Genomic DNA, 25,119 nt, shown 5'->3' with positions numbered 1-25,119 from the left:
TGCAGAAAAGTCTTTTAAAACCCATGAGTATTTATTGGATCCTTGTCTTTCACAGCAGCTAGACCTTTAGCTATGCCACTGTCAGCTATTTCAGTTAATTCTATTTCTTCTGGGGAACAGGCATTTGGGATTATGTCATTCAAATCACCAGTAGCATTCATGACCTTGAGAAAAGAATTCAGAAAACCAAAGACAACGTGGAAGAGATTCAGAGCATCATGAAAACATGGGCGTCTCCAATATTTAAGAGAAAGGATGGGAAAAGGGAGAGCCTGCTTTCTGTGGAGGATCAGCACGATCGGATGGAAAAATATTACAGCTGCATCAGAGAATCTGGCCTGAAGATTCACGCTCTGGTTCAGGTAATCACCAGCCCCTCAGACACACAACCACGCGTCCCGGGGACGCATCACGAGGTGTGTTTGGTGCCGGAAGGGATTTGGAAATTAGAACAATAGGTGTGTGTCTTCCGTAGTCAGGGATAGACATTTATACTGAGAGCAAAAGAACTAACGCTAATAGGTAGGGGGGGTGAAAAGTCACATTACAGCATCAGTGTCAAAGTTAGTGCCGTCTTGCCCTGACCAGTTTGGCTCAGTAGATAGAGCGTCGGCCTGGGGACTGAAGGGTCCCAGGTTCGATTCCAGTCAAGGGCATGTACCTTGGTTGCAGGCACATCCCCAGTGGGGAGTGTGCAGGAGGCAGCTGAATCGATGTTTCTCTCTCGTCGATGTTTCTAACTCTCTATCCCTCTCCCTTCCTCTCTGTAAAAAAATCAATAAAATATATTTAAAAAAAAAAAGTTAGTGCCGTCTTCATGGTGGCCCGACTTGGTCATCACATGACTTTAAGTGCCACACCAAACCCCAAGGAGAGAAGGAAAAGTCAAGGACAGAATCCTAAACTACCCAGTGCACCAACTGTCCCCAACTCGCCTGCACAACCTGGTGTGGAACTCCAGCATCATTCTCATAACCCAGCTCTATGGAGCCTGAGGAGATGGTAACTCTCGCTGCATTTGATGAAAGAAGGAAAAATGCAGTGCACACCTAAAACAGGAAGGCTCTGCCTGCATTGGGATAGATAGGGCAGCCCCATGGCCCATCCTCAAAGACTGAGGAGTGGAAAGAGCTGTTAGGGGTCGCCAGCTGCCACCTACTGCAGTGGCATGGGGCAGTCCAGCAGGCTGACCTCATGCACACGGTCAGTGATGGATTACAGCTGCTGGTTGGGGGTTATCCGTGGTGTGAAGTACAATGAAATGCACTGTTGACTTTCATTTTCTTGACTTTGTTTTCTAGTGCATTCATTTCTGTTCTTAATGATTGCTTTCTAGTTAATTTGGGGTAAATTTGCTAATCTTTTTTTCTAGCCCCTCAGGGTAAAAACTTAGGGTATTATTTTGAGGCTTTCTTTCTAATACCAGCATTTGATGACATAAATTTCCCTTTGAGCAGTGCTTTATTTGCGTTCCACAAATTTGATCTGCCTCATTTTCATTATCATTCAGTCTTAAATTTTTTTCTCTTGTGATTTCTTTAATTGGGTGGTCATTTAGAAGTATGTTGTTTAATTTCCACATATTTGGTCCTGCTCTGGATATCTTAATGAAATTGATACCTAATCTAATTCCATTGTGGCCCAGAGAGAATACTCTAGAAGATTTCAGTCAGTTGGAATTCACTGAGACTTGTTCCATAACCTAGAATATTGTTTATCCTATTAAATGTCCCTTGTGCACTTGACAATATGTTTATTCTCCCATTGTTGCAAATAGTGTTCCATAGATACCAGTTCAAAGTGGTTGGTAGTATTGTTCTTATCTTTTATATGCTTTCTGATTTTTTTGTCTATTTGTTCTACCGATTACTAAAGATAGAATGTTAAATCTCCACCTGAAATTTTGGATTTGTCTATTCAACCTTTTAGTTCTGACAGATTTTTCATTAAGTGTTTGAAGCTCTGTTTGTACTTACAAACACATTTATAATTATTATAACTTCCTGGTGAATTGATCACTGTATTATCATTATAAAATTCCCTTTTCATTTCTAATTAGAGGCCCGATGCACAAAATTTGTGCAAGAGTAGGCCTTCCTTCCCCTAGCTGCTGGCACTGGCTTCCCTCTGGCACCTGGGACCCAGGCTTCCCTTGCAGCCCAGCTTTGTCCAGAAGGTCATTCGGTCTAATTAGCATATTACACTTTTATTATCTATACTAGAGGCCCGGTGCACAAAAATTTGTGCACTCGGGGGGGAGGGGGTCCCTCCGCCCAGCCTGTGCCCTCTCGCAGTCTGGGACCCCTTGGGAGATAACACCCTGCTGGCTTAGGCCTGCTCCCGGGTGGCAGAGGGCAGGCCCAATCCCTAGGTGCAGCCCCTGGTCGGGCTCAGAGCAGGGCCAATTGGGGAGTTGGGGCCACGCCCCCTGTCATGCACAGAGCAGGGCAGATTGGGAGGTTGCGAAGCCACCCTCAGTCATGCTCAGGGTAGGGCCGATTGGGGGGTTGGGGCACCATCCCCTGTCACACTCAAGGCAGGGTTGATGGGGAGGTTGCGGCGCCACACCCTGTCACGCACAGAACAGGGCCCATCAAGGGGGTTGGGGCTCTGTACCCTGTCATGCACAGAGCAGGGCCAATCAGGGGGTTGGGGTGCTGCCTCCTGTCACGCACAGAGCAGGGCCCATCAGGGGGTTGGGGCGCCGCCCTCTATCACCCACAGAGCAGGGCCAATCAGGGGGTTGGGGCGCCGCCACTCTCACACTCACGGCAGGGCCGATGGGGAGGCTATGGCTCTACCCCGTCACACACAGAGCAGGGCCCATGGGGGGGGGGGGGAGGTTGGGGCGCCGCCCCCTGTCACACACAGAGCTGCAGGGCGATCAGGGGGTTTGGGCGCTGCCCCTGTCACACTGATCCCGGTGCCGGGAGGCCTCTCAGCTCTGCTGATCCCGGTGCTGGGAGGCATATTACCCTTTTACTATATAGGGTAGAGGCCTGGTGCACGGGTGGGTGCCGGCTGGTTTGCCCTGAAGGGTGTCCTGGATCAGAGTGGGGGTCCCCACTGGGGTGCCTGGCCAGCCTGGGTGAGGGGATGATGGCTGTTTGCAGCTGGTCACACATCCTTCAGGGTGGGGGTCCCCACTGGGGTGCCTGGCCAGTCTGGGTGAGGAACTGAGGGCTGTTTTCAGGCTGGCAGGTGACTGAAGCTCCCAACCGCTCCTTTTTTTCTTTTTCTTTTTTTTATTCTGGGCCAGCTTTAGCTTTGAGGCTTGGCTCCAGCTCTTAGGCCTCCGCTGCTGAAAGTAGGTTTCTGGCCTTTGCTTACAATGTTGCGATCCTGCTGGCTGAAGCCTGGCGGTGGGCTACAGCAGGTTTCTGGGATTTTGTTTAGCTTCTATATTTGTTACATAGTTGCTTAGAGTTGCAGCTCAGAGGCCTGCAGCGGCAGGCAGGGAACGTTGGAGTCTTCCGTCACTGAAGCAAGCAAGCCTCATGTTAGTTTCAAGCTGCCTGGCTGCCGGCCGCCATCTTGGCTGGCAGTTAATTTGCATATCTTGCTGATTAGCCAATGGGAAGGGTAGCGGTCATACGCCAATTACCATGTTTCTCTTTTATTAGATAGGACTAGTGGCCCGATGTACAAAATTTGTGCATGGATTAGGGGGTTCCCTCAGCCCAGCCTGCACCCTCTCCAATCAGGGACCCCTTGGGGGATGTCCGACTACTGGTTTAGGCCCGATCACAATCTGGGACTGCTGGCTCCTAACCGCTCACCTGCCTCCCTGCCTGATTAGCCAGGAGGCTGTGTGCGTGGCAAGGTGTGTGCGGGTGGGCAGGGCTGCATGCAAGCCAAGGTGCACGCGGATGAGCGGGGCCGTGCAATTTTGCGCGCTGGGCTTCTAGTTATAGATAATACTCCTTTGCCTTGATGGGGTTTTTTTGTTTGGATTTTCTTTCTGGTAATACTATGGCTTTTCCTTGCAGATTCATTACTTCTACTTTTTGCATTGTCCATCTTTCTCTACTTTCTTACATTCAACCTATGTGCTTCTTTAGATTCCAGTTTCTTCTCTTATAGACAGCACTAGAGGCCCTTGGCCTGGCCTGAGGGATCGGGCCGAAACCGGCTCTCCAACATCCCCTGAGGGGTCCCAAATTGTAAGAGGGTGCAGGCCAGGCCGACGGACCCCCACCAGTGCATGATTGGGGCCAGGGAGGGATGCGGGAGGTTGGCCAGCTGGGGAGGAACCACGGGAGGGCTCCAGGGCATGTCCGGCCCATCTTACTCAGTCCCGATCAGCCAGACCCCAGCAGCAAGCTAACCTACTAGTTGGAGCGTCTGCCCCCTGGTGGTCAGTGCACATCATAGTGACTGGTCGACCAGTAGACTGTCTGCCCCTGGTGGTCAGTGCAATAGGGAGCGGTTGAGCAGCCTTAGCATATTATTAGCATATTACACTTTGATTGGTTGAATGGATGATTGGAGGACCAGACACTTAGCATATTAGACTTTTATTATATAGGATATGGTAGAAACTTGCTTTTCTAAGTCTAAGAACTCTGCCTACTAATTGGAGTATTTAAACTATTACATTTAATGTAGTTTTTGGTATGTATGGATTTAGCTCTACCAGTGATTTGAATTCTGCCATCAAGTAGATAACTTATCTCCATTTTGTTCAGTTCTTTTTTTTGGAGTTTAGTTCTCTTTGGTTCCTATTTGCTTCATCTCTTTTTTTGTTTCTCTGCTATTTCTCACCCACATTAATTGTTGTTATTAATTGTATATTTTTTAGTATTCTATTTTAATTTCTCAATTGCAATTTCAGATTTACCTTGTTGTATTACATTTGTGGTGGTTTCAGTATGTCTCTTGAACTAATCACAATTAACTTAGAGCAGTGGTTCTCAACCTTGGCTGCACATTAGAATCACCTAGGAATCAGGTAAGGCCCAGAAATCAGGATTTTGAAAAGATTCCCAGGTGATTCTAATGTGCAGCCAAGGTTGAGAACCACTGACTTAGAGCTTAGAGTTTTCCCATGAAATATAGGAATCTAGCAACATAGCAACATTATGGTTTAACACACCCCCGCCTCCAATCTTTTAATCATCACTGTTGAGATGTCTGTGTGTGTGTATGTGTGTGTAAAATAAACCCCACAATAGAGTATTATAATAATATTTTGCTTTAAAAACTCAAGAAAAAATGTTTCTGGTTTTTATATTTGCTCCCAAACTCACTATTTCTACACTTGTTTTTTCCTTTTTTTATTATATATTTTTTGTACACCCAGTGGCCAGACATTATATAACTTAATATGAGATCATCCCCCAAAATCCCACACCCATCCAGCACCACACCTAGTTATTGCAATATTGTTGACTATATTCCCTATGCTGTACTTTACATCCCATGACTATTCTATAACAATCAATCTGTACTTCTTAATCCCTTCATCTTTCTCACTCATCCCTCCAACCCCCTCTCATCTAGCAACCGTCAAAATATTCCCTGTATCTATGGGTCTATTTCTGTTCTTGTTCATTTTGTTTGTAGATGCAATTGTTGATAGGAATGTATTTATTGCCATTTTATTGTTCATATTTTTATCTTCTTCTTCTTAAAGAATACCCTTTAACATTTCACATAATACTGGTTTGGTGGTGATGAACTCCTTTAACTTTTTGTTGTCTAGGAAGCTCTTTATCTGACCATCAATTCTAAATGATAGCTTTGCTGGTTACAGTAATCTTGCTTGTAGGTCTTTGCTTTTCATCACTTTGAATATTTATTACTACTCCCTTTTGGCCTGCAAAGTTTCTGTTGAGAAAGCAGCTGACAGTCTTATGGGCACTCCCTTGTAGGTAACTAACTGCTTTTCTCTTGCTGCTTTTAAGATCCTCTCTTTGTCTTTAACCTTTACCATTTTAATTATGCTGTGTCTTGGTGTGAGCTTCTTTGGGTTCATGTTGTTTGGAAGTCTCTGCTTCCTGGACTTGTATGTCTGCTTCCTTCACCAAGTTAGGTAAGTTTTCTGTCATTATTTTTTCAAATAACTTTTCAATTGCTTGCTCTCTATTATTTCCAGCACCCCATGATGCAAATGCTAGTACCCTTGAAGTTGTCCCAGAGGCTTCTTACACTATCCTCATTTTTTTTAATTCTTTTCCTTTTTGCTGTTCTGATTGGGTGTTTTTTGCTTTCTTATATTCCAAATCACTAATTTGATTCTCAGCTTCATCTAATCTACTGTTGATTCCCTGTAAATTATTCTTTATTTCAATTAGTTTAGCCTTCATTTCTAACTGGTTATTTTTTTATGCTTTTGAGGTCCTCACTAAGTTCCTTGAGTATCCTTGTAACCAGTGTTTTGAATTCCGCATCAAGTAGATTACTTATCTCCATTTTGTTCAGTTCTTTTTTTTGGAGTTTAGTTCTCTTAATTCATTAGGGACATGTTTCATTTGGGATATGTTTCTTTGTCTCCACATTTTGGCTGCCTCACTGTGCTTATGTCTATGTATTAGGTAGAGCTGCTACATCTGCCAGGCATGGTAGTATGGCCTAATGTAGTAGGTATCCTATAGGGTCTAGTGGCACAGCCTCCCTGATTATTCCAGTTAGGCACTCAAGGTGCGCCCCCATATGGATTATATGCCCTCCTGTTATAGTTGAGACTTGATTGCTGTTGGCATGTCAATGGGAGGAAATTACCCCCAGGTACAAGGACTGACTATGACCACTGGCCACCAACCTCCAACCACCTTAGAGGATCAGTTGTGTAGGGATCTACTGCACAGAGCAGGACTTACTTCAGCAGGGATCTGGTGCCCACTGAGTCTGCCCTTGAGTGTGTTGCTTATGGAGGTCATTGGGTTGTACTGCTTTGACATGGTATGAAGCTGTCCACTGGGTGTGCTGGCTCCGGGGCCTCCTAGGAGTTGTAGGCCAAGGTCAGCCACCACCTGTCTTCTGTCCAGGGCCACAAGACATAAACTACAAAGTGATCTTCAGGTGGCTGCTTCTTGTGCTGGGCTTAGAGGTGCCCAGATGAGGCCAAGCTATGAACCAAAGCTGAGTGCTGTTACTGCTGGGCCTGGCCCACTTAGCTAGAGGTAAAGGGCTCACTGAGGCCAAATGCTGCTCCTTTGAGAGATTTTAGGAAAATCTGAAGCATGAGCAAGGCATGCCATTCATATGGTAAAGCCACTGGAAACAGCTTGGGTGGGCCTGAATGTTGGGTGGGAATCACCAGGGTGGGGCAAACAGTGTGTGCCACGTTGATGGAGTCTCAGAGATGGAGCCTGTCTGCCAGCTCTGTGGGGGAAGGCTCAGAAAAAGAACAATGGCCTTTGCCAGCACTTCTGTCTAGGAGAAAGCTGCCCCTCCAGCTCTCACCCTGATACCAAACAATTCAGTTTCTCCTGATATCTTTCAATCTTCTGTCCCCATGCTGGACTCAGATGGAGTGAGTTTGTGTAAGTCTGTGTAAAGGCCCTTTAAGAGGAACTGCCTGGGACTCCAGCAGCCTCAGCCTTCCCAACCTCTACTCCTGCTGGTTTTTACAGCCAGAAGTTATGGGGACTTCTCTTCCTGGGACTGGAACCCTGGGCTGGGGTGCCTGGTGTGGTGCTGGGACCCCTCACTCCTCAGTGGAGACCTCCACAGCCAAGATATCCCTTCTGATTTTTATCCACCACACATGAGTATGGGACCAGCTCCTTCACTCCTCTGCTCCTACCTGTCTTTCTATGGCTTCTTCTTTAATTTTATAATTGTAGGACTTTAATTCAGCTCCATTTCAGGCAGTTCTGAATTATGGTTGTTCTGTAGTTTAGTTCTAATCTTGATGTGGATTTGGGAGGAGGTGAGCACCATGTTTACCTACGCTGCCATCTTGGCCAGAAGACTTGTGTGTGTGTGTTTGTAGAATTGAGTTACCATCTTGCAGTTCAGGTCTGCTAATGGCACATTCTCTCAGTTCTTGTTTATCTGAAAATGTTCTTATTTCACTTTTGTTTTTGAAAGACAATTTCATTGGATATAGAATTCTGAGTAGAGAGTTTTATTTTTCCTTCAGAAGTCATTTTGTCATATTCTATCCTTAATGTTTCTGATCAGAAGCCAACCATAAGTTGTAGCTTTGTTCCTCTATATGTAATGTATTGTTTCTCTCAGATATTTTTAATAGTGCCTTTTTTTAAGTTTTTGTATTTTTCCCATTTGAATATGATGTGCCTACATAGGCTTATTTTATATTCATCTTGCTTAGAGGTTGTGAGCTTTCTGAACTGTTTTTTTTTTTTACCAAATTTGGGAAGTTTTTAATCAAATGATGACATTGTCTGATAATTAAAACCTCTATTTTATTTTCATTTTCTGTCTTTTTCTTTAATGCAACAGATGTTTATTTTTCTTTCACATAAAATAAGAATTGGTATGGAAGCTATTCTCTTACTTTTCTCTTAGTGAATTTCACTCTTGGTTAAATGTCACACTTTCCTGCTTGTTTGCATGTCTAACAATTTGTTATTATGTTCTAGTCATGTTGGGTGCCACTTTAGAATCTGAGTGTTATTTTCCTTAAAGGGTTTGAGCTTTTCTTTTGGCAGGCAGTTAACTTATTGGTGGGTCAGCTTGATCCTGTGGAAACTCAATTTTAAGCTTTGTTCGGGAGACTCTAAAGAAGCCTTTCTCTAGAACTGAGCAGCTCAAATCATAAAGCATCACAGTTCTGGGGTCTCCAGTGAATTCCTAGTTATATGCAAGGTCTTTTCATCATTTCTGATAGTATATGAACATCTTCTAGCACTATCTGACCTACACGATCTCCATTTAGCGTAGAATCCCCAGTAACTGTTCTCTGCCAGGCCTTGCAGAGTCTTGCCCTAAATATGTACAGCTTCATATTCAAAGACTCAAGAGGACTCAGCAATATCAGCAGCCCCACACCCCAGTTTCTGTCTTTTCTACCAGCAGGAAAGATGCTGTAATTGAGATCACTTTCCCATGTCATGGTTTGGAAAGTGCCTGTAGGTAGAAAGCCAGTTGTTTTAAAGCTTACCTTGAGCACTTCCCTTTTCTCAAGGATCACATTCCTGTACTGTTCATTAGCCAGTTGTCCAAAACAATTGTTTTTTTGTATGTCCAGTGAGAAAGATGTTTGTAGCAGAAGGGCAGGGCTGACCTCATTCCTCTGCCTTGGCTAGGATCAGAAACGTGAGCTATTTCTTTTTAGTTCACAGATAATTCCAACAAGTTGCTCCTTAGACCCTAGGGGACTTGAGGTAGAGAGGTTAAAAGTACAGAGAGCTATATTGATAGCGTGATATCAGGAAGGAGATAGAACAACTATACAAAGCAGTCATAAAAATGGAAAGTTTTAAAATATTGAAGCAAACATACCCATCTTAATAATATCTGAGAGCAATACTATATTGTCACCATGTTATGATTTATGTGATGATGACCTTTGTCATTAAGAAAATCTTAAATGTGCTTAGGAAATAAACATGTAGGTGAGTCATTTTAGAAATTTTAGAATTTTATTAGTCAAAGACAGGATCATGAGATTTTTTTTTTAATTCAGGGAAATTTACTACATGTGAATGTTTGTGAAGTGGTGTGGGTCAGCTAGAAAATTTACTTCTGCAAAATATTTATAACTTTCATTGAAGATATTAGAGAAAGGGAAAGTTGTTTTAAAAAGGCTTAATGATGAAAATGATGAAGAGTAAATGCCATACCAGCAGGAGAGAGAGAGAGAGAGAGAGAGAGAGAGAGAGAGAGAGAGAGAGAGAACAAATGTGTATTCATTTATGTGTGAATATTTTCTAAATCACTCAATATACCAAAGATTTTTTGTTAATATTAAATGCCAACAGAAAACACTCCAGCTCATTTCCAAGGATTATATAGGAAATGCTTTATTGTCTGGTCCTGAAATTTGTCATAAGCCTTGAATCATAATAATTCCTTCTACCCTGAGTACTCCTTCCTTGACATGCCCTACCTTCTGCTTTGATGCAGCTTTCACAGTAAGAACATCAATGAAGCACGCATGGCAACCATCAGCGTGCCTGCTGAGGAGGTGTCTGATGCAGTCCTCCCCCAAGGCAGGATGAGATATACTCCCTTATGCTCCTTTCAGTCAGTTAATGGCTGTTTCCATCAGATAGAATGAATTTGATATGCGTATAATAGCAATTCTTCACAGGAATGTTTTTTTTCTCCATGTGTTACTTATTTCCATTTCCCTTAGTGATTATCAGAGCTTCCATATTATTAAACATGGTTTACATCATTTCTTTATTTTTTAGGAAAACTTGGATCTTTTCTCAGCAGACCCCACCTCCGATATCTGGAAGACTTACGTTGACTACATTGATGATATGTTGCTGGATGGATTCTTTCTTGCCATTGAGTGCTCCCTCAAGTACCTCCTGGAAAACACTGGTATTTCCTGGCTTATGGATGTGGGTTGTTACTGGAATGATAACAGGAATAGCACCTGTGGAGTTACTGTGAAGTGCAATTGAGTGCTTTGTGACCTTTCCCAAAAAGACTGTGAACATTTTGTGAATTACACACAATAAAATAGCAAAGTATTGAGCTTCTAAATTGTTCAAAAAGAAGAGACTTCGCTCTATCTAAAAGTCAGATGATAAACCAGGCTCCAAGATAGCGAAGTGCAAAAGGGAGAACATACAAGCTAATTCCATCGAAATCAAGGTTCAGCAGAGGAGTGACTAAGTTGGAACACCTGGAAGCACATTAGTAAAGGCAGTTGGGCAGGACCCACTTGTGGCAATGGGAGGGGACATGCTGCCTTCAGGTGTAGTGTACTCTAGCGCTGTAGCTTTTTGGAAACTCGGGGAGGTTGTAGTAGCTGGGTTGAGTGGAAGATTTTCTCTGTGAAAAGGAATCAGACAAGAAGCCGGGGATGAGGCAGCTTTCGGAAGGAAAAGGAATGTTAAGAAGGTAATGGGCATTCTTCGAAGCTGTTAAAAAATAGCTAAGGGCTTCGAATTTATGGCAGGTACTCTGGGTTAAGGTGCACAGAATCAAGTACATATATTATAGTAAGAACTAACTGTAGTCAGTAAGTGATGGGATGGAGAGGGCAGAACAGGTCAGGGGTGAAGCTGAATTAAACCTTTTACATCTGGTAGATTCTGAGGAGGGTCCTATTGAAGAACTTGTCAAAATGGAAAGGCAGAGGTGAATAGTTGAGTCAGAAGATGAAGGTGAGATGAGACTTCAAGATGTCAAGTCCAACCCAAGGAATGAAATCAAATGCAGAGTTAAAATAGGCAGGCCAAGATCAGTGTCCAGGTCCCCCCCCCACCCCATGCAGAAGGCCACATGCAGACCTCTCGGCTGAGATAGAGGAGCAAGGCCCGGTGCTGGGAGTAGTTTAACCGGGCACCTCCCCCACCCCTCACCTGTGGCCTTTGTTGGTGGTGAGACTGAGGTCAAAGGTGTTTGCTTGCAGGGTGCAGAGGTGCCCCAAATCAGTGAAATGCTGTGGCAGGAAATGGGTGGCAGATCACCTTCTAGAGCCTGGGGTGAGTAGCCAGTGAGGCATGGTGATAGACACTGAGACTGGAGCTCTGGCTCCAAGGGACCAGGGCCGACAGTGCTCACCTCAGTGTACTGACCTCTGGTCCCTCATCCTTCTCGAAGGTTTGGGAAGATGCCTCCATCACACTCAAGTGCAGGAGGTACTCGGGAGATGGCCCCGAAATGTAGTGACTCACCTTTGACCACTAGCTCTCCTGCTGAACCGTCTGAGGTGTCAGATGTCCTCCTGTGAGAAGGAGAGAGTGGGGACAGGGGAATGGAGAGAAGAGATGGTAGTGTTTCCCAAGATTTTCTCTGTGGAAATGCGGGGAAAGGGTTACACATTTTCTTCATGATGTAACCTGAAGGAGCTAGATTTAGCAGCTGCCTGAGCTGAGGCGCTACCGATAAAATTTAAGAGGCTCTGGTGAAGGCGAAGGAGCTAACGAGTGGCCTCTGAAGAAGAAAATCACTGTGACCCTTTGCAGTAGCCCCGCTGGACAGCTTGGTTTCTCTGGGCCGCTTCTACCTTCCCTTGTTTGACAAGCAAATGCCCTTCCCACGCCTTGGTCTGGCCTCCCAGTCACGTCACAGAATGTAAACCCTGCCTCGGTTACATTCTACCCACTCTATCCAGAAATGTTCTCCCCTGCTTGTCTCTCAAAGGGATTTACTCATACCAAGGGTGTGGCACTGCCAAGGCCATCTGGTTTATATGGCCATTATGTTGGCACTGCATCTATTAGAGGGATTTGGTTCTCATGACAGCACGCGGGGCAAAAATCTCATCTGCTCAAAATATTCTTGAAAGTCTTTTAAAGCCTTTAAACTACAAGGTGTGCCCCCCTCCCCGCCCCCCATGTATACACACTTTAACAGCTGGTAGCTCAATTTAGAAAAAGAAATATGTTTTAATAAACACTGCCTTTATAATTATTCAACGTGTGTGTATACATTTTGGGGGGAACACTCTATATATGCAACCTGGCCTACTAAATTATAGGTATCTAATGCATGTAGGGATGCAGAATATATCATGACTACATGTGCAAAGCATAATCTCAAAGGCTTAAAAAAAACTTTTCTATGATATTAGCATAATTATTATGATACTAGAGGCCCAGTGCACAAAATTTGTGCACTTGGGAGCGGGGGGGGGGGGGGCAGGGGTCAGTCTGATCTACGCCTTTTGCAGTCTGGGAGCTCTCATGGGATGTCTGACTGCTGGGGGATGTCTAAGTTGGCAGTCGGACATCCTTAGCGTTGCCGTGGAGGAGTGCACTGACCACCAGGTGGCAGCTCCTGCGTTGAGCCTCTGCCCCCTGGTGGTCAGTGCATGTCATAGTGACCAATCGTTCTGCCATTTGGTCTATTTGCATATTACCCTTTTATTATATAGGGTTACTAGGGGCCGGTGCACGAAATTCGTGCACTGGGTGTGTGTGTGGGGGGGCGAGGAGTGTCCCTCAGCCCAGCCTGCCCCCTCTCACATACTGGGAGCCCTCAGGCATTGACCCCCATCACCCTCCAATCGCAGGATCGGCCCCTTGCCCAGGCCTGACGCCTCTGACAGAGGTGTCAGGCCTGGGCAGGGGACCCTCATTTCCCCCCATCACTGGTTCTGCCCCCAGCCCAGGCCTGATGCCTCTGGCCTAGGCGTCCGGCCCGGGCAGCGGGGACCCGCAGCTGCAGCGGCCCCGCGATCGTGGGCTCCGCTTTAGGCCCAGGCAAGGGACCCCTAGCTCCTGGGACTGCCAGCTACGACCGTGTCCAGCTCCCATCGCTGGCTCCACCCCTACTTCCTGCTATCACTGGCCAGGGCGGCAACGGCGCCTGATTCTCCGATCATGGCTGGGGGGCAGGGCAAAGGCGGCCCCAGGGCCGCCTTTGCCCTGCCCCCCAGCTCTTAGCTCCCCCCTGGGTTTCTGATCACTGTCAGTGGCAGGGGGCTTCTTCCTGCTTTCCCTTTCGCCTCCCTGCATTGTGCCTACATATGCAAATTAACCGCCATCTTGTTGGCAGTTAACTGCCAATCTTAGTTGGCAGTTAACTGCCAATCTTAGTTGGCAGTTAACTGCCAATCATAGTTGGCAGTTAATTTGCATATAGCCCTGATTAGCCAATGAAAAGGGTATCGTCGTACGCCAATTACCATTTGTCTCTTTTATTAGTGTAGATTGGTAAACTTGCATTCCCCTAAATTAAATATGCATTTTATGGGATCCTCCTAAGTCCAATAATGCAAATTTATCATTCCTGAAGTTTTGAGGGCAAGACCCTACTTTCACATATCTTTGAGGACCCCATACCTTTTTAGTTAGTGAGAATGGCTAAGCTATGATAAAAAAAAAAACTCCATCCTAAGTATTAGTCCAAAGTGAGTACCCCAGGTTGGTGGGCAAGTTCCATCACTCACTGCTGTGTCAGCTGGATCACCGCCACACCCAGGGTCTAGCTGGTGGGAGGAGCAGAGGAGGCTCCCTGCTGTCTCGAAGGCCCCGGCCCAGAAGTAGATACCCACCACTTCTTCCCACATTCCACTGGTGACAAACCGCGTTGCCACCCCTAACTGTGAGCTGGGAAATGCCACATGCAGTTACACCTCCATTTCTGGGAAAGAAGGAGATAATAAATTTCACTGAGTTGTCTCTGCTGCCCACAGTATCTACCACATAACAGTCTCCTAAATATTTCTACAATCAAAAAGAGATATGCATATAAGTGGTTATTGATCAAAGTTTAAGCTTTTATCTTGTATTTGGAACATCTTACTCATGTTGTACTTTGACTTAAATTGAGCAAGGCAAGTTGTCTAGCAAGTACTCAGGGATTTTTAAATTACTTATACTGTTTTAAAAAATGTATCACTCTAGGACTACAGAATTAAGATAAGTTCTGTTTTATAGACAGAAAGCCGAGCAGGCAGAATTGTAACGACTCTGCTTTTCGTGCCTGTACAAGCATGGACAAGCATACCCCGCTTCCCTAGCCCTAGGGGCTGCCAATGGTATTGTCTGGTTTGCGCGAAGAAGAAATCAGATGCTTCCAAAAAATGGCTTTGCAAAATCAACCTCTGCTCATCCAGGGGCTCTCTTGCCTCCCCGGAGGCGTCTGCGAATGTGGCAGGGGACTGGCTTGCATTGCTCAGTCTCTGGGATGTGCTGTCTGAGGACAAGGAGAGCAAATGTTTGGCCAAGCCCAGGACAGCAGCACAGAATCGGCCTGTTCAAAATGCCACCGGCCCCCCTGCTGGCGCACAGTTAGACTGTCACCCTCCCCTTCCTGCATGTCAGCAAATTTTACATTTCCATCTTCTATACCCCAACAGCTCATCTAAACGAAAGGAGTGCTCATTTTTAAAATGGTTTTGCCCATTGTTGTCCTTGTTTTTCAGAATGTAAGGCAGGACTCAACCCGATATTTGAAGCACAGCTGTGCTTGGCAGTCCCAGAACTGGTTTTCTCCCCATCTCTGGAGTTTGGAGTGAAGGGTGGCTTCTATGACATGGTTGAGGGGCTTGTCACCAGCATTTTTAGAATATCATCTTTGGTGCCACGGATTTCCCCACAGAACAGCTCTCCCCACTATCAGGTACAGGATCTGCGCCCACCCTGCCTTCCAGCCAGCTCCGGGGCCTCCTGCAAGCGCTGGTGTGACGCCTGCTGTGGTCTCTCCCCAGGCTGACATGGAGGGCCTGGCCGACTTGGCGAGGATGCGGAGCGTGCTCATGGAGAGAGCACAGAGCATGATGGCCCTGTGCTGCAGCTACCGAGACACTTTCAGCCAGTATTCCTACCTGTACGTGGAGGACCGGAGGGAGATCCTGGGTCAGTTTCTGCTGTATGGGCACGTCCCCACCCCCGAGGAGATCGAGGCCCACGAAGAAGACGGCATCCCGGAAAACCCGCCCCTCCTGCATCAGTTCCAAGCCCAGATCGACTCCTACGAGCAGCTCTATGGAGAGGTGTGCAGGCTGGAGCCCGTCAAGGTGTTTGACAGCTGGATGAAGATCGACGTGCGGCCCTTCAAAGCGTCTCTGCTGAACATAATTAAGAGGTGGAGCCTCATGTTCAAGCAGCATCTTGTTGACTATGTCACTAACAGGTAACATGGTTGTCGCAGCTCTCCTCCAGCACCCCGGCTGTGGGGAGCACCATGCTTTCAGTTGTCTTCGTTTTTCTGCCATGAGGTCATTGGTTATGTGGATTAAAACCGCTGGTTGGATGTTCCAGGGTTTTGATGATCGCTTTAGTCCTGCCCTTTCTTTTGTTCACCAGACGTGACCTTTTTTTGTTGTTTTCCATTTGGTGCCGAGGGTGCGAGAGGCACTCAGTAAGGGGTGGATAATGCTCAATACAAGCCTAGCAGATCCAACCTCCCGTCACCACTCTGACTGTGAAGCCTCGTTAAGCCTGAGGGGCAGAGGGGTTTAATGGGCCTCATATTTTATTTCTACCACTTACCCCTTGGTTCAGATCATCCATGCAATGTGGAAGTCACGAAATCGCCGCACTCCTGATGCCTGTGTTTGCCACTCTAGCCTTGCGACAGGTTGGCTCTGAAATTCTGTCTGTCCCGCTGTGGACCTAGGCATAGTACCAGACTCTCTACATCAGAGCATCACCCTCTAGATAAATAAGCAAGTTGGATAGCAGTCTGACGGTCACTTCACTATAGCCTTGTCCCCACAGATCCACCACAGAGTTTTAATTCCCACAGAATCCTGTGGGTGCCACAGTCCCCTCATTCAGCCATCAGCCTTTGGTGCCAGCAGATGCTATAGGGCAGCTGACCTGACAGGCTGCCTCTTTATTATATTACCTCTTTATTATATTCTTTTATAATAAGACTGGAGGCCTAGTGCATGAAATTCGTGCACTGGTGGTGGTGGCGAGGGGGGTGTCCCTCAGCCCAGCCTGCACCCTCTCCAATTTGGGACCCCTCGGGGGATGTCCGACTGCCCATTTAGGCCCGATCCCACCAGGCAATCAGACATTTCTCTCACAATCCAGGCCTGCTGGCTCCCAACCGCTCACCTGCCTGCCTGCCTGATTGCCCCTAACTGCTTCTGCCTGCCAACCTGATCGCCTCCTAACCACTCCCCTGCCAGCCTGATCAATGCCTAACTACTCCCCTGCCAGCCCATTCACCCCCAGCTGCCCTCCCCTGGTGGCCCGATCACCCCCAACTGCCCTTCCCTGCCAGCTCAGTCACCCTCAACTGCTCTCCCCTGCTGGCCTGTTCGCCCCCAACTGCCCTCCCCTGCTGGCCATCTTATGGTGGCCATCTGTGATGACATGGGCATGGCCATCTTGTGACCACATGGGGGTGGCCATCTTGTGCAAGGATGAGACAGTCAATGTGCATATTACCTCTTTATTATATAGGATAGTAATCTAATGAGTGAACAGGTTCCCTGAGTTCTGGGAGCACCTCTAACGTATTGTTTGAACCTAAGGAGGAGGTTGCTGAAACCTCTGTTTGTAGCTGGTCAGTCAGTGACAACCAGAGTTACACCTGGTGTCTGAAGAGGATGGGGCAGTCTTTTAGGACTAGCCCTTAACCTGTGGAATCTGATGCTTTCTCCAGGTAGACAGTTTCAGAATTGATTTGAATAATAGGACAAATAGCTGGTGTTGGAGAATTGCTTGGTGGTGTGGGAAGCCTGCCCATGCTCGCCCCCCCCCCACACACACACACATACACACACACACACACATTGGAATTGGTACTAGAATTCTAGTAGCTGCCATAAAAAAACACACACAAATAACACACACTGGGTGGCCTAAACAGCAGGAATTTATTTCTCACAGTTTTAGAGGCTAGGAAGTCCATGATCAATATGTCAGCTGATGTGATTCCTGGTGCAAGGTAGCTTTCTGGATTGCAGACAGCTGCCTTCTCATTGTATCCTCATATGGCCTTCCCTCAGCAGAGAGAGAGAGAGAGAGAGAGAGAGAGAGAGAGAGAGAGAGAGATCTTCTTTTTATAAGGCCACTACTTTTTATGAGGGCCCCACCCACCTTCTTGACCTCATCTAACCCTAATTACCTCCCCAAAGGCCCACCTCCAAATATCATCACATTGGAGGTTAAGGCTTCAACATATAAATTTGTGGGAACACATTCAGTTCATAACATCATCTAAACTCTCATTTCCATTCAGCTCTTTATGTCCTAATCTGACTCAACCCCTGCCCTTGCCCTTGCAAAGCCTTCCCCCATGCCCTTCCTCTAGACTTCAGGTCTTTCATCAGCAAATGCTCACTGTTTACTTCATCTTCTCTTCTCTTTTCACTAATTGAAACCCAGCCCTCTCCAGGGGACACTGCTTCCCTTGTATCCCTCCCAAGCAGGGACTGATTTTTCTCCTGTACCCCTCTTAGCACTGGGCCTGGAGGTAGATGAGATAGTCTTGCTCTTCAGTGTTTATTCCAGGCCATTTCACCGTCTCTTCTTTCAGAATCCTCAGCTCCCCTGGAGCAAATGCTACCAGACAGTACCACTGCCACTTGTCTGTGCACAGTCATTCTTCCCCATCCCTGCAGAGCTGATCCCCTGGCTCACCCTTTCGCTGATAATCATCTTCAGTGACCCAACAGCCTCACAGCCTCCATTCTCTCTCCAATGCCCTTTCCCTCCACTATACCTCTGTGACCTAATTCCATCTTGCATCTTGATGGGGCAGAAGGAAAGAGGTGGAAGTAATTGTTCTCCCCTCAAAATCTCAGGTTTAAGTATTCCGTTCTCTACCATCACCTGGCATCTTTCCAACTCACTTCCTTGGCAACTCTGCCAGGAAACGTTCTCCAGACCCATCAGGATTCCAACCCATTGGCCCTATGCTTTCTCAGTGTTTGCCCCCTTGCTCACCTTTCCCACCCCCACCTTATAAAACCTTGACTCTAAACTCAGTGCTCCCCACCTGCACCTGAGCAACTCATCCTTAATGAAGAAAAACAAACCATTCTTCTGCCAAATCTCATGTATAAACATAGCATCCATCACATCCTGCATATTTCCATGAATGCATCAATTCTCTGACCCCCTTTTCCTCTGTCTCCTCAAACCTCAAATATCCTCTCTGCCCTTATAACGCTGCCTTTCATTCACTGAGAAATTAGAAGCAATTATAGGAGAACTATCTGCCTTTTGCATCTAAAAATCTACCATCTTACTTGCATTTTTAGTCATACATTCAACTCCCTTAGCTGTTTCTGTGGATAAATTATCCCTGCTTTTCTAAGCCCAGCCTGTTTTCTCTCATTACTCAAGGTCTTACCTCCTTAAATATTCCCTATCAATATTCAACAGCATGCAGCTGTATTATCATAGCTGCCATCTTTTTAAAAAAGCAAGAAAGAACATGGCCCCATGAGTCCTTCCGGCCACACCACCATTTTTTGTGTGGCCTCCGTCACAGAAAAACTCAAAGATCTCTCTCTATTTGATTCTTTTACGTCTTCATCCATTGTCTCTCTACAAACAGTTTTATTATGAAATATAGCACTCATATAATTTAGAGAAGAATATGACAACAAATACTTGTATTTGCCTTATCCAGCTAAGAAACAGAACATTGGCTATATTTTAAAATTCCCTTAAACACTTCTCCCTGATCAAATCCCTCTCCCCCTCCCTGCCAGTTGTTACCCCTACACTAAATGTGATATGATCCTTCTCATGCTTTTCTTCATGGCTTTATATATAATATCACATACATATATACATGTATGTACATGCACACATATACATATAGGCACATAGTATATACTAGTATACATATATAGATTTGCATTTTAAAACATTTTGAAAATGAAGCAGTATTTCATATTATGTATTTTTCTGTGTCCTATCTCTTTCATTCAGCTTTACATTTAAGATCCATTCATGTTTGGAGTAAAGCAATGAATTCATGTTCACTGCTATAATACTCCATCATATGAATATATCACAACTTATATGTCCAGTCTGTGGTTGGTGAGCATGTGAGTTGTTTCAGCTGATTTTGCTAATATCGACCATGTTGCTATGAGAACTCTTAATATATGCATCATGGTGTACATGGGCAAACATTCCAATGCTTAAGAGAGGAATTGCCAAGTCAAAGAGAATGCATATGATGCCAACTCTCTCCAAGGTAGAGCAGCCAGTTATAACAATTCCTGTAGCCCCACATTCTCAATACCTCGTGGTATGGACAGACTGTTTAATGCTGGCTATTTTTTTAGTGGCATCTTATTGTGGAAAATATTTTGCATTATTCTGATCATGACTGGAGTGGCTCATCTTTTTATGTTTCTAGTGAGTTGTTATATTTCTCCTTTTGTGCCTATTCATAGCTCTTGCCCATTTTTTATTGGACTTTATTTTCCCCTCTTTGATATTTAGAAGTCACTTACATATTCGATATCTAATCCTTTGTTCTTTGTATAGATTGCAACTACAGTCTCCCTTTATGTGGCTTGGCTTTCCATTGCATTTAGGGTGTATCTTGAGAGCCGTTCTTCATTTTAATGTAGCCAACTGTGTCTATCTTTTCCTTTATGTTGTTCTCTTTTGCCTTGTTAAATAAATTCTTTCTTGCCCTGAGATCCTAAAGATATTCTCCTATATTTTCTCCTAAAAGTTTTATAACTTTGTCTTTCACAGTAAGTAGCCCCTTGTCTATTGCTACATTAACACAACACAGTCCTAATTACTGTAGCTTTATAATAAATGTTGATATCTGGCAGCACCAGTCCCCATCTTATTCATTTTTATTAAGAATGTCTCTATAAATTTTGGCCCTTGCTATTTTACATAAATTTTAAGATCAGTTTTGTTAAAGAAAAAAGTGTGTGGGGATTTTGATTGCAGTGACTATAAATCAATTTGAGGAGAATTGTCATTTTTATTGTATTGAGTATTTCTATTCAAGAGCATGTCCTCTCTATTTATCAGTCTTTTTAAATGTATTTCAATAAAATTTTGTAATTGTTACCTTTAAAATATTTTCATGCCTTTGCCAAGATTTATTCCTTGGTATTTTATTTTTTAGCCCCTAGTATAAATAATATTTTAAAATCATATTTTCTGTGGAAATGGAATTGATTTTTGTATCTTGATTTTGTATCAAACAGCTTTGCTAAATTAAGTTATTAATTCTGATAATGTATCTGTGTACTCATTTCGGTTTGCTGTATACTTAGTCATCATCTATCAATTTATGATGGTTTTATATCTTCCTTCTCAGTCTTTTTTAAAATGTATTTTATCTCTATTTCTTATATAACCACACTGCCTAGGACTTTCAGTCCAATATTGCATAAAGTGGTGATGATGAGTACCCTTGCCTTGTCCCTAATCCTCTTTATCTGATTAAAGAAGTTCCCTATTATTAATCTGTTAAGAGGATTTAGCATAAAGAGATACAACATTTTATCAAGTACTTTTTCTAATTTCATTAAGATAATTATATTTTTCACATCAAAATGTTAAAGTGGTGAATACAGTTTTTGTTTTCTACTACTAAACCAGCCTAGCGTTACTGAGATAAGCCCAACACAAAGTATTACCTTTTCCCCATATATCCATTGGTTAATTTTCTTTCCGAACATTTTGTTTAGTGTTGATGCAACTATGTTTGCAATGGGATTGGCCTTCAATTTCCCTTTCTTATACTATCCTTTACCTTGCTCTGTGGCTCTGCTAGCTTCATAAGATGAGTTTATTCTCTAGAAGAGTTGGTGTAAGGTTGGGATTCTCTGATCCTTGAGAGTTTGATTTAAATCTTCTGTTGAGCCATCTGGGTTTGGTATTTTTCTTTGTGGCAAGATTTTTACCCACAATTTCTCTAGTGGGTACAGGGATGTTAAGGATACTAAGGAATATAGTAAGTCATGTTTGTCTAGAAATGTATACATTTCATATAAACCCTTGAGTTATTGTTGTAAAATTGATAATCTTCTCTTACCTCGTAATCAATACAGCAGCCGTGGTTATGTCCCTCTTTTTGTTTTACTCTATCTTATTTGTGCTTTCTGATTTCTTTCCCTCATTAATCTTGGTGCAGGTTTACAAAAACAATTTTATGAATGCATTGATTCGCTTTCGTTATAATTTGATTTCTATTTCAATGATTTATTCTTTTATGTTTATTATTTCCTTCTATTTGGGGGATTTATTTTCTATTCTTTAGGCTGACTTAAGATGGATGCTTTGTTTATTCATGTTGCACTCCTTGTTATTTTTAATATAACTCTTAAAGTTATAAATTCCATTCTCGGTACAATTTTACTGACATTATAAGTCTTAATATTCAATATTTTAATGATAATTTATTATAAAAATTTTAATATTCATTACAATGTGTTTATATATTTCTAACTTTCTAAAAATGGGGTCCTTCTAGTTTCATTTATCTTACTAATTTCTAACAATTGTACTGTGGTCAGAGACTGGGACATATGTAATAATAAGCTTCTGAAATTTCTTGAAGCTTGCTTCATATACTACAGTATGCACAACTTTTATGTGTTCTGTGCACTTAGTTGGAAAGAATGTATATTCTATGCCTGCTGGATGCAATGTCCTATACATGCCTATGTAATCAAACTCATTGTTTTACTCAAACCCACTGTACCCTCACTGCCTTTTTTGTCTGCTTAAATTTATCCATTACAGAGATAATTGTGTGAACAATCTTCCACTTTGATGTGAATTTCTCCTTATAGTTCTGTCGCTTTTTTATATTTTTTAAGGCTATGTTCTATGAGCATACAGAGGTTGACTTTCTATATCTTCCTGGCAAATTAAAACTTTTAGCGACACATTAAAGATCTCCTTTATCACTAGCTACATGTCTTGTAGTAAAGTCTGTTCTGTCTTATATTAATAAAACGAAACCATTTTCATTTGTATATTTTCCTGGTGTTTCTCATTTTATCCTTTGGCTTTCAATCTCTCTGTGCCTTTATATTAGGAGATATTTTTGTAATTGGCATAGAATTTGTGTTTTACCTACTTTACTATTTCTATTGTAACTGGAGTGTTTTGTCTATTAATTTCTATTCTGCTATATTTGGATTAATTTCTACCATTTTATTATGTACTTTCTATTGTTCTTCTTTCCCTTTTTCTTATTCCATTTTTTCCCTTCACTAACTTGCATCTAGGTCTACTCTTCTTATGGATACCATACCTATTTTAATAAGTACCCTTAAAAGGAATAAATGTATCAGTATTGTTACTCTCCTCACAACCAATACAAAGACTTTAGAATAGTTTGATCTCAACTGTTCATCCATCAAATTATATTCTCTCATTCCCAGTAGTTTCAATTGTTCTCTATTTTTTATTTGAACTCCACATATCATACTTTATTTTTCGACACTTACTGTTTATTTAAATTTATCCACATATTTACTGATATCTTTACTCATTACATCTTTTTATATTACAGAACTGCTACATGAGGTATATTATTAAAAGTTCCTTTTGCCCTAACCGGTTTAGCTCAGTGGATAGAGCATCGGCCTGCAGACTCAAGGATCCCAGGTTCGATTATGGCCAAGGGCATATACCTTAGTTGCGGGCACATCCCCAGTAGGGAGTGTGTAGGAGGCAGCTGATCGATGTTTCTCTCTCATTGATGTTTCTAACTCTCTATCCCTCTCCCTTCCTCTCTGTAAAAAATCAATAAAATATATTTTTTTAAAAAGTTCCTTCTTAAAACAATATTTTTATTGATTTTTAGTGGGAGAGTAAGGGAGAGGGAGAAAGAGAAACATCCATGTGAGAGCAGAACATCTATTGATTTGCAAATATTGTACCAGCTTCTATTGTACTTTACCTTTCTTTTCTGATTTTATTTATTTGGGTCCTCTCTCTTTGTTTCTTAATGAATCTGGCTAAAGGTTCATCAATTTTATTTATCTTTTCAAAAAACCAGCTCTTGGTTTCATTGATCTCTGATAGTGTGTGTGTGTGTGTGTGTGTGTGTGTGTTTAGTCTGTCGTTTATTTCCTCTCTGATCTTTATTATTTCCTTCCTTGTACGTACTCTGGACTTTTCTTGTTCTCTTTCTAATTCTTTAGGTAAGTTGTAGGGTTAGATAGTTCATTAGAAAAATTACTTGTTTTTTGACATAGGCTGTATTGCTATAAACTTTGCTCTCAGGACTGCTTTTGCTGTGTCTCATAGATTTTGTGTAGTTGTGTGTTCATTTTCATGTGTTTCTAGGAAGTTTTTTTTATTTCTCCCTTAATCTCATTGGAACCCATTTATTGTCTGATGACTTGCTATTTAGCCTCCATGTGTTTGAGAATGTTTTTCAGTGTTTTTATTGTAGTTCATTTCTAGTTTCATGCCATTGTGATCGAGAAGATGTCTGATATGATTTAAATCTTCTCAAACTTGTAGAGACTTAGTTTGTGTCCTAACATGTGGTCTATCTTTGAGAATGACTCATGTGCACTTGAGAAAAATGTATATTCTGTAGCTTTGGGAGTAAATGTTCTGTAAATGTCAATTCCATCTGCTATAATATGTCATTTAGGATCACTATTTACTTGATATTTTTGTCTAGACGATCTATCCAGTAATGTCAGTGGGGTGTTAAAGTCCTCTACTATGATTGTATTGCTGTCTATCTCTTCCTTAAAGTTCTCCAGAGGTTTCTTTTTATATTTGGGTGCTCCTGTATTGGATGCACATATGTTTACCAGGGTTATATCCTCTTGTTGTATTAAACTCTTCAGTATTATGTAGTGACCTTCATTGTCTTTTGTTATGGCCTTCATTTTGAAATCTGTTTGTCATATATGGTTATTGCTACCCAAGCTTTTTCTCATTTCCATTTGCATGGAATTTTTTTTCCATCCCTTCATTTTCATCCTGTGTGAGTCTTTTATTCTGAGGTGGGTCTCTTGTAGACAGCGTATACGTGGGTCATGTTTTCTTATCCATTCAGCTGCCTGATGTCTTTTAATGGGAGCATTTACTCCATTTGTATTTAAGGTTATTATTGACCAGAGGCCTCGGCCCTCACAGCCCCAGCTTCGTCTAGACCAGGGGTGGGCAAACTTTTTGACTCGAGGGCCACAGTGGGTTCTTAAACTGGACCGGAGGGCCGGAACAAAAGCATGGATGGAGTGTTTGCGTGAACTAATATAAATTCAAAGTAAACATCATTACATAAATAGATACAGTCTTTTTTTTTTTAGTTTTATTCATTTCAAACGGGCCGGATCCGGCCCGCAGCCGCAGTTTGCCCACAGCTGGTCTAGAAGGTTGTCTGGACAGTCCTTCTGCTGTTCAACCATCTGGACTAATTAGCATATTACACTTTTATTATTCTAGATAGGTACTTCTTTTGGTCATTATTTTCTTTATAACTATATTCCTCTCTCTTCTCTATTTCTTCTTCTTATACCAGTCCCTTTAGCATTTCTTGTAGTGCTGATTTGGTGATGATAAACTCCTTTAGCCTTTTTTAATTTTGTCTGAGAAACTCTGTATTTCACCTACAATTTTGAATGATAGCCTTGCTGAATAGAGTAGTCTT

General features: G+C 43.1%; 1 protein-coding gene across 1 annotated transcript in view; it reads left to right on the top strand.

Annotated features, from left to right (window-relative positions):
- Positions 1-25,119, top strand: part of DNAH9 (dynein axonemal heavy chain 9) — a 343,788-nt gene that overhangs the window by 46,778 nt on the left and 271,891 nt on the right. The window contains exons 14-17 of the mRNA XM_059668596.1: positions 121-362; positions 10,329-10,464; positions 14,966-15,162; positions 15,251-15,675. Coding sequence (XP_059524579.1) covers positions 121-362; positions 10,329-10,464; positions 14,966-15,162; positions 15,251-15,675 — 1,000 coding nt within the window. The remainder of the gene's footprint in view (positions 1-120; positions 363-10,328; positions 10,465-14,965; positions 15,163-15,250; positions 15,676-25,119) is intronic.

The sequence above is a fragment of the Myotis daubentonii genome, chromosome 16, assembly GCF_963259705.1.
Source record: "Myotis daubentonii chromosome 16, mMyoDau2.1, whole genome shotgun sequence".
Lineage (NCBI taxonomy): Eukaryota > Metazoa > Chordata > Mammalia > Chiroptera > Vespertilionidae > Myotis > Myotis daubentonii.
The sequence above is the reverse complement of the archived record's forward strand: the minus strand, read 5'-3'. Positions and strand labels throughout refer to the sequence as shown.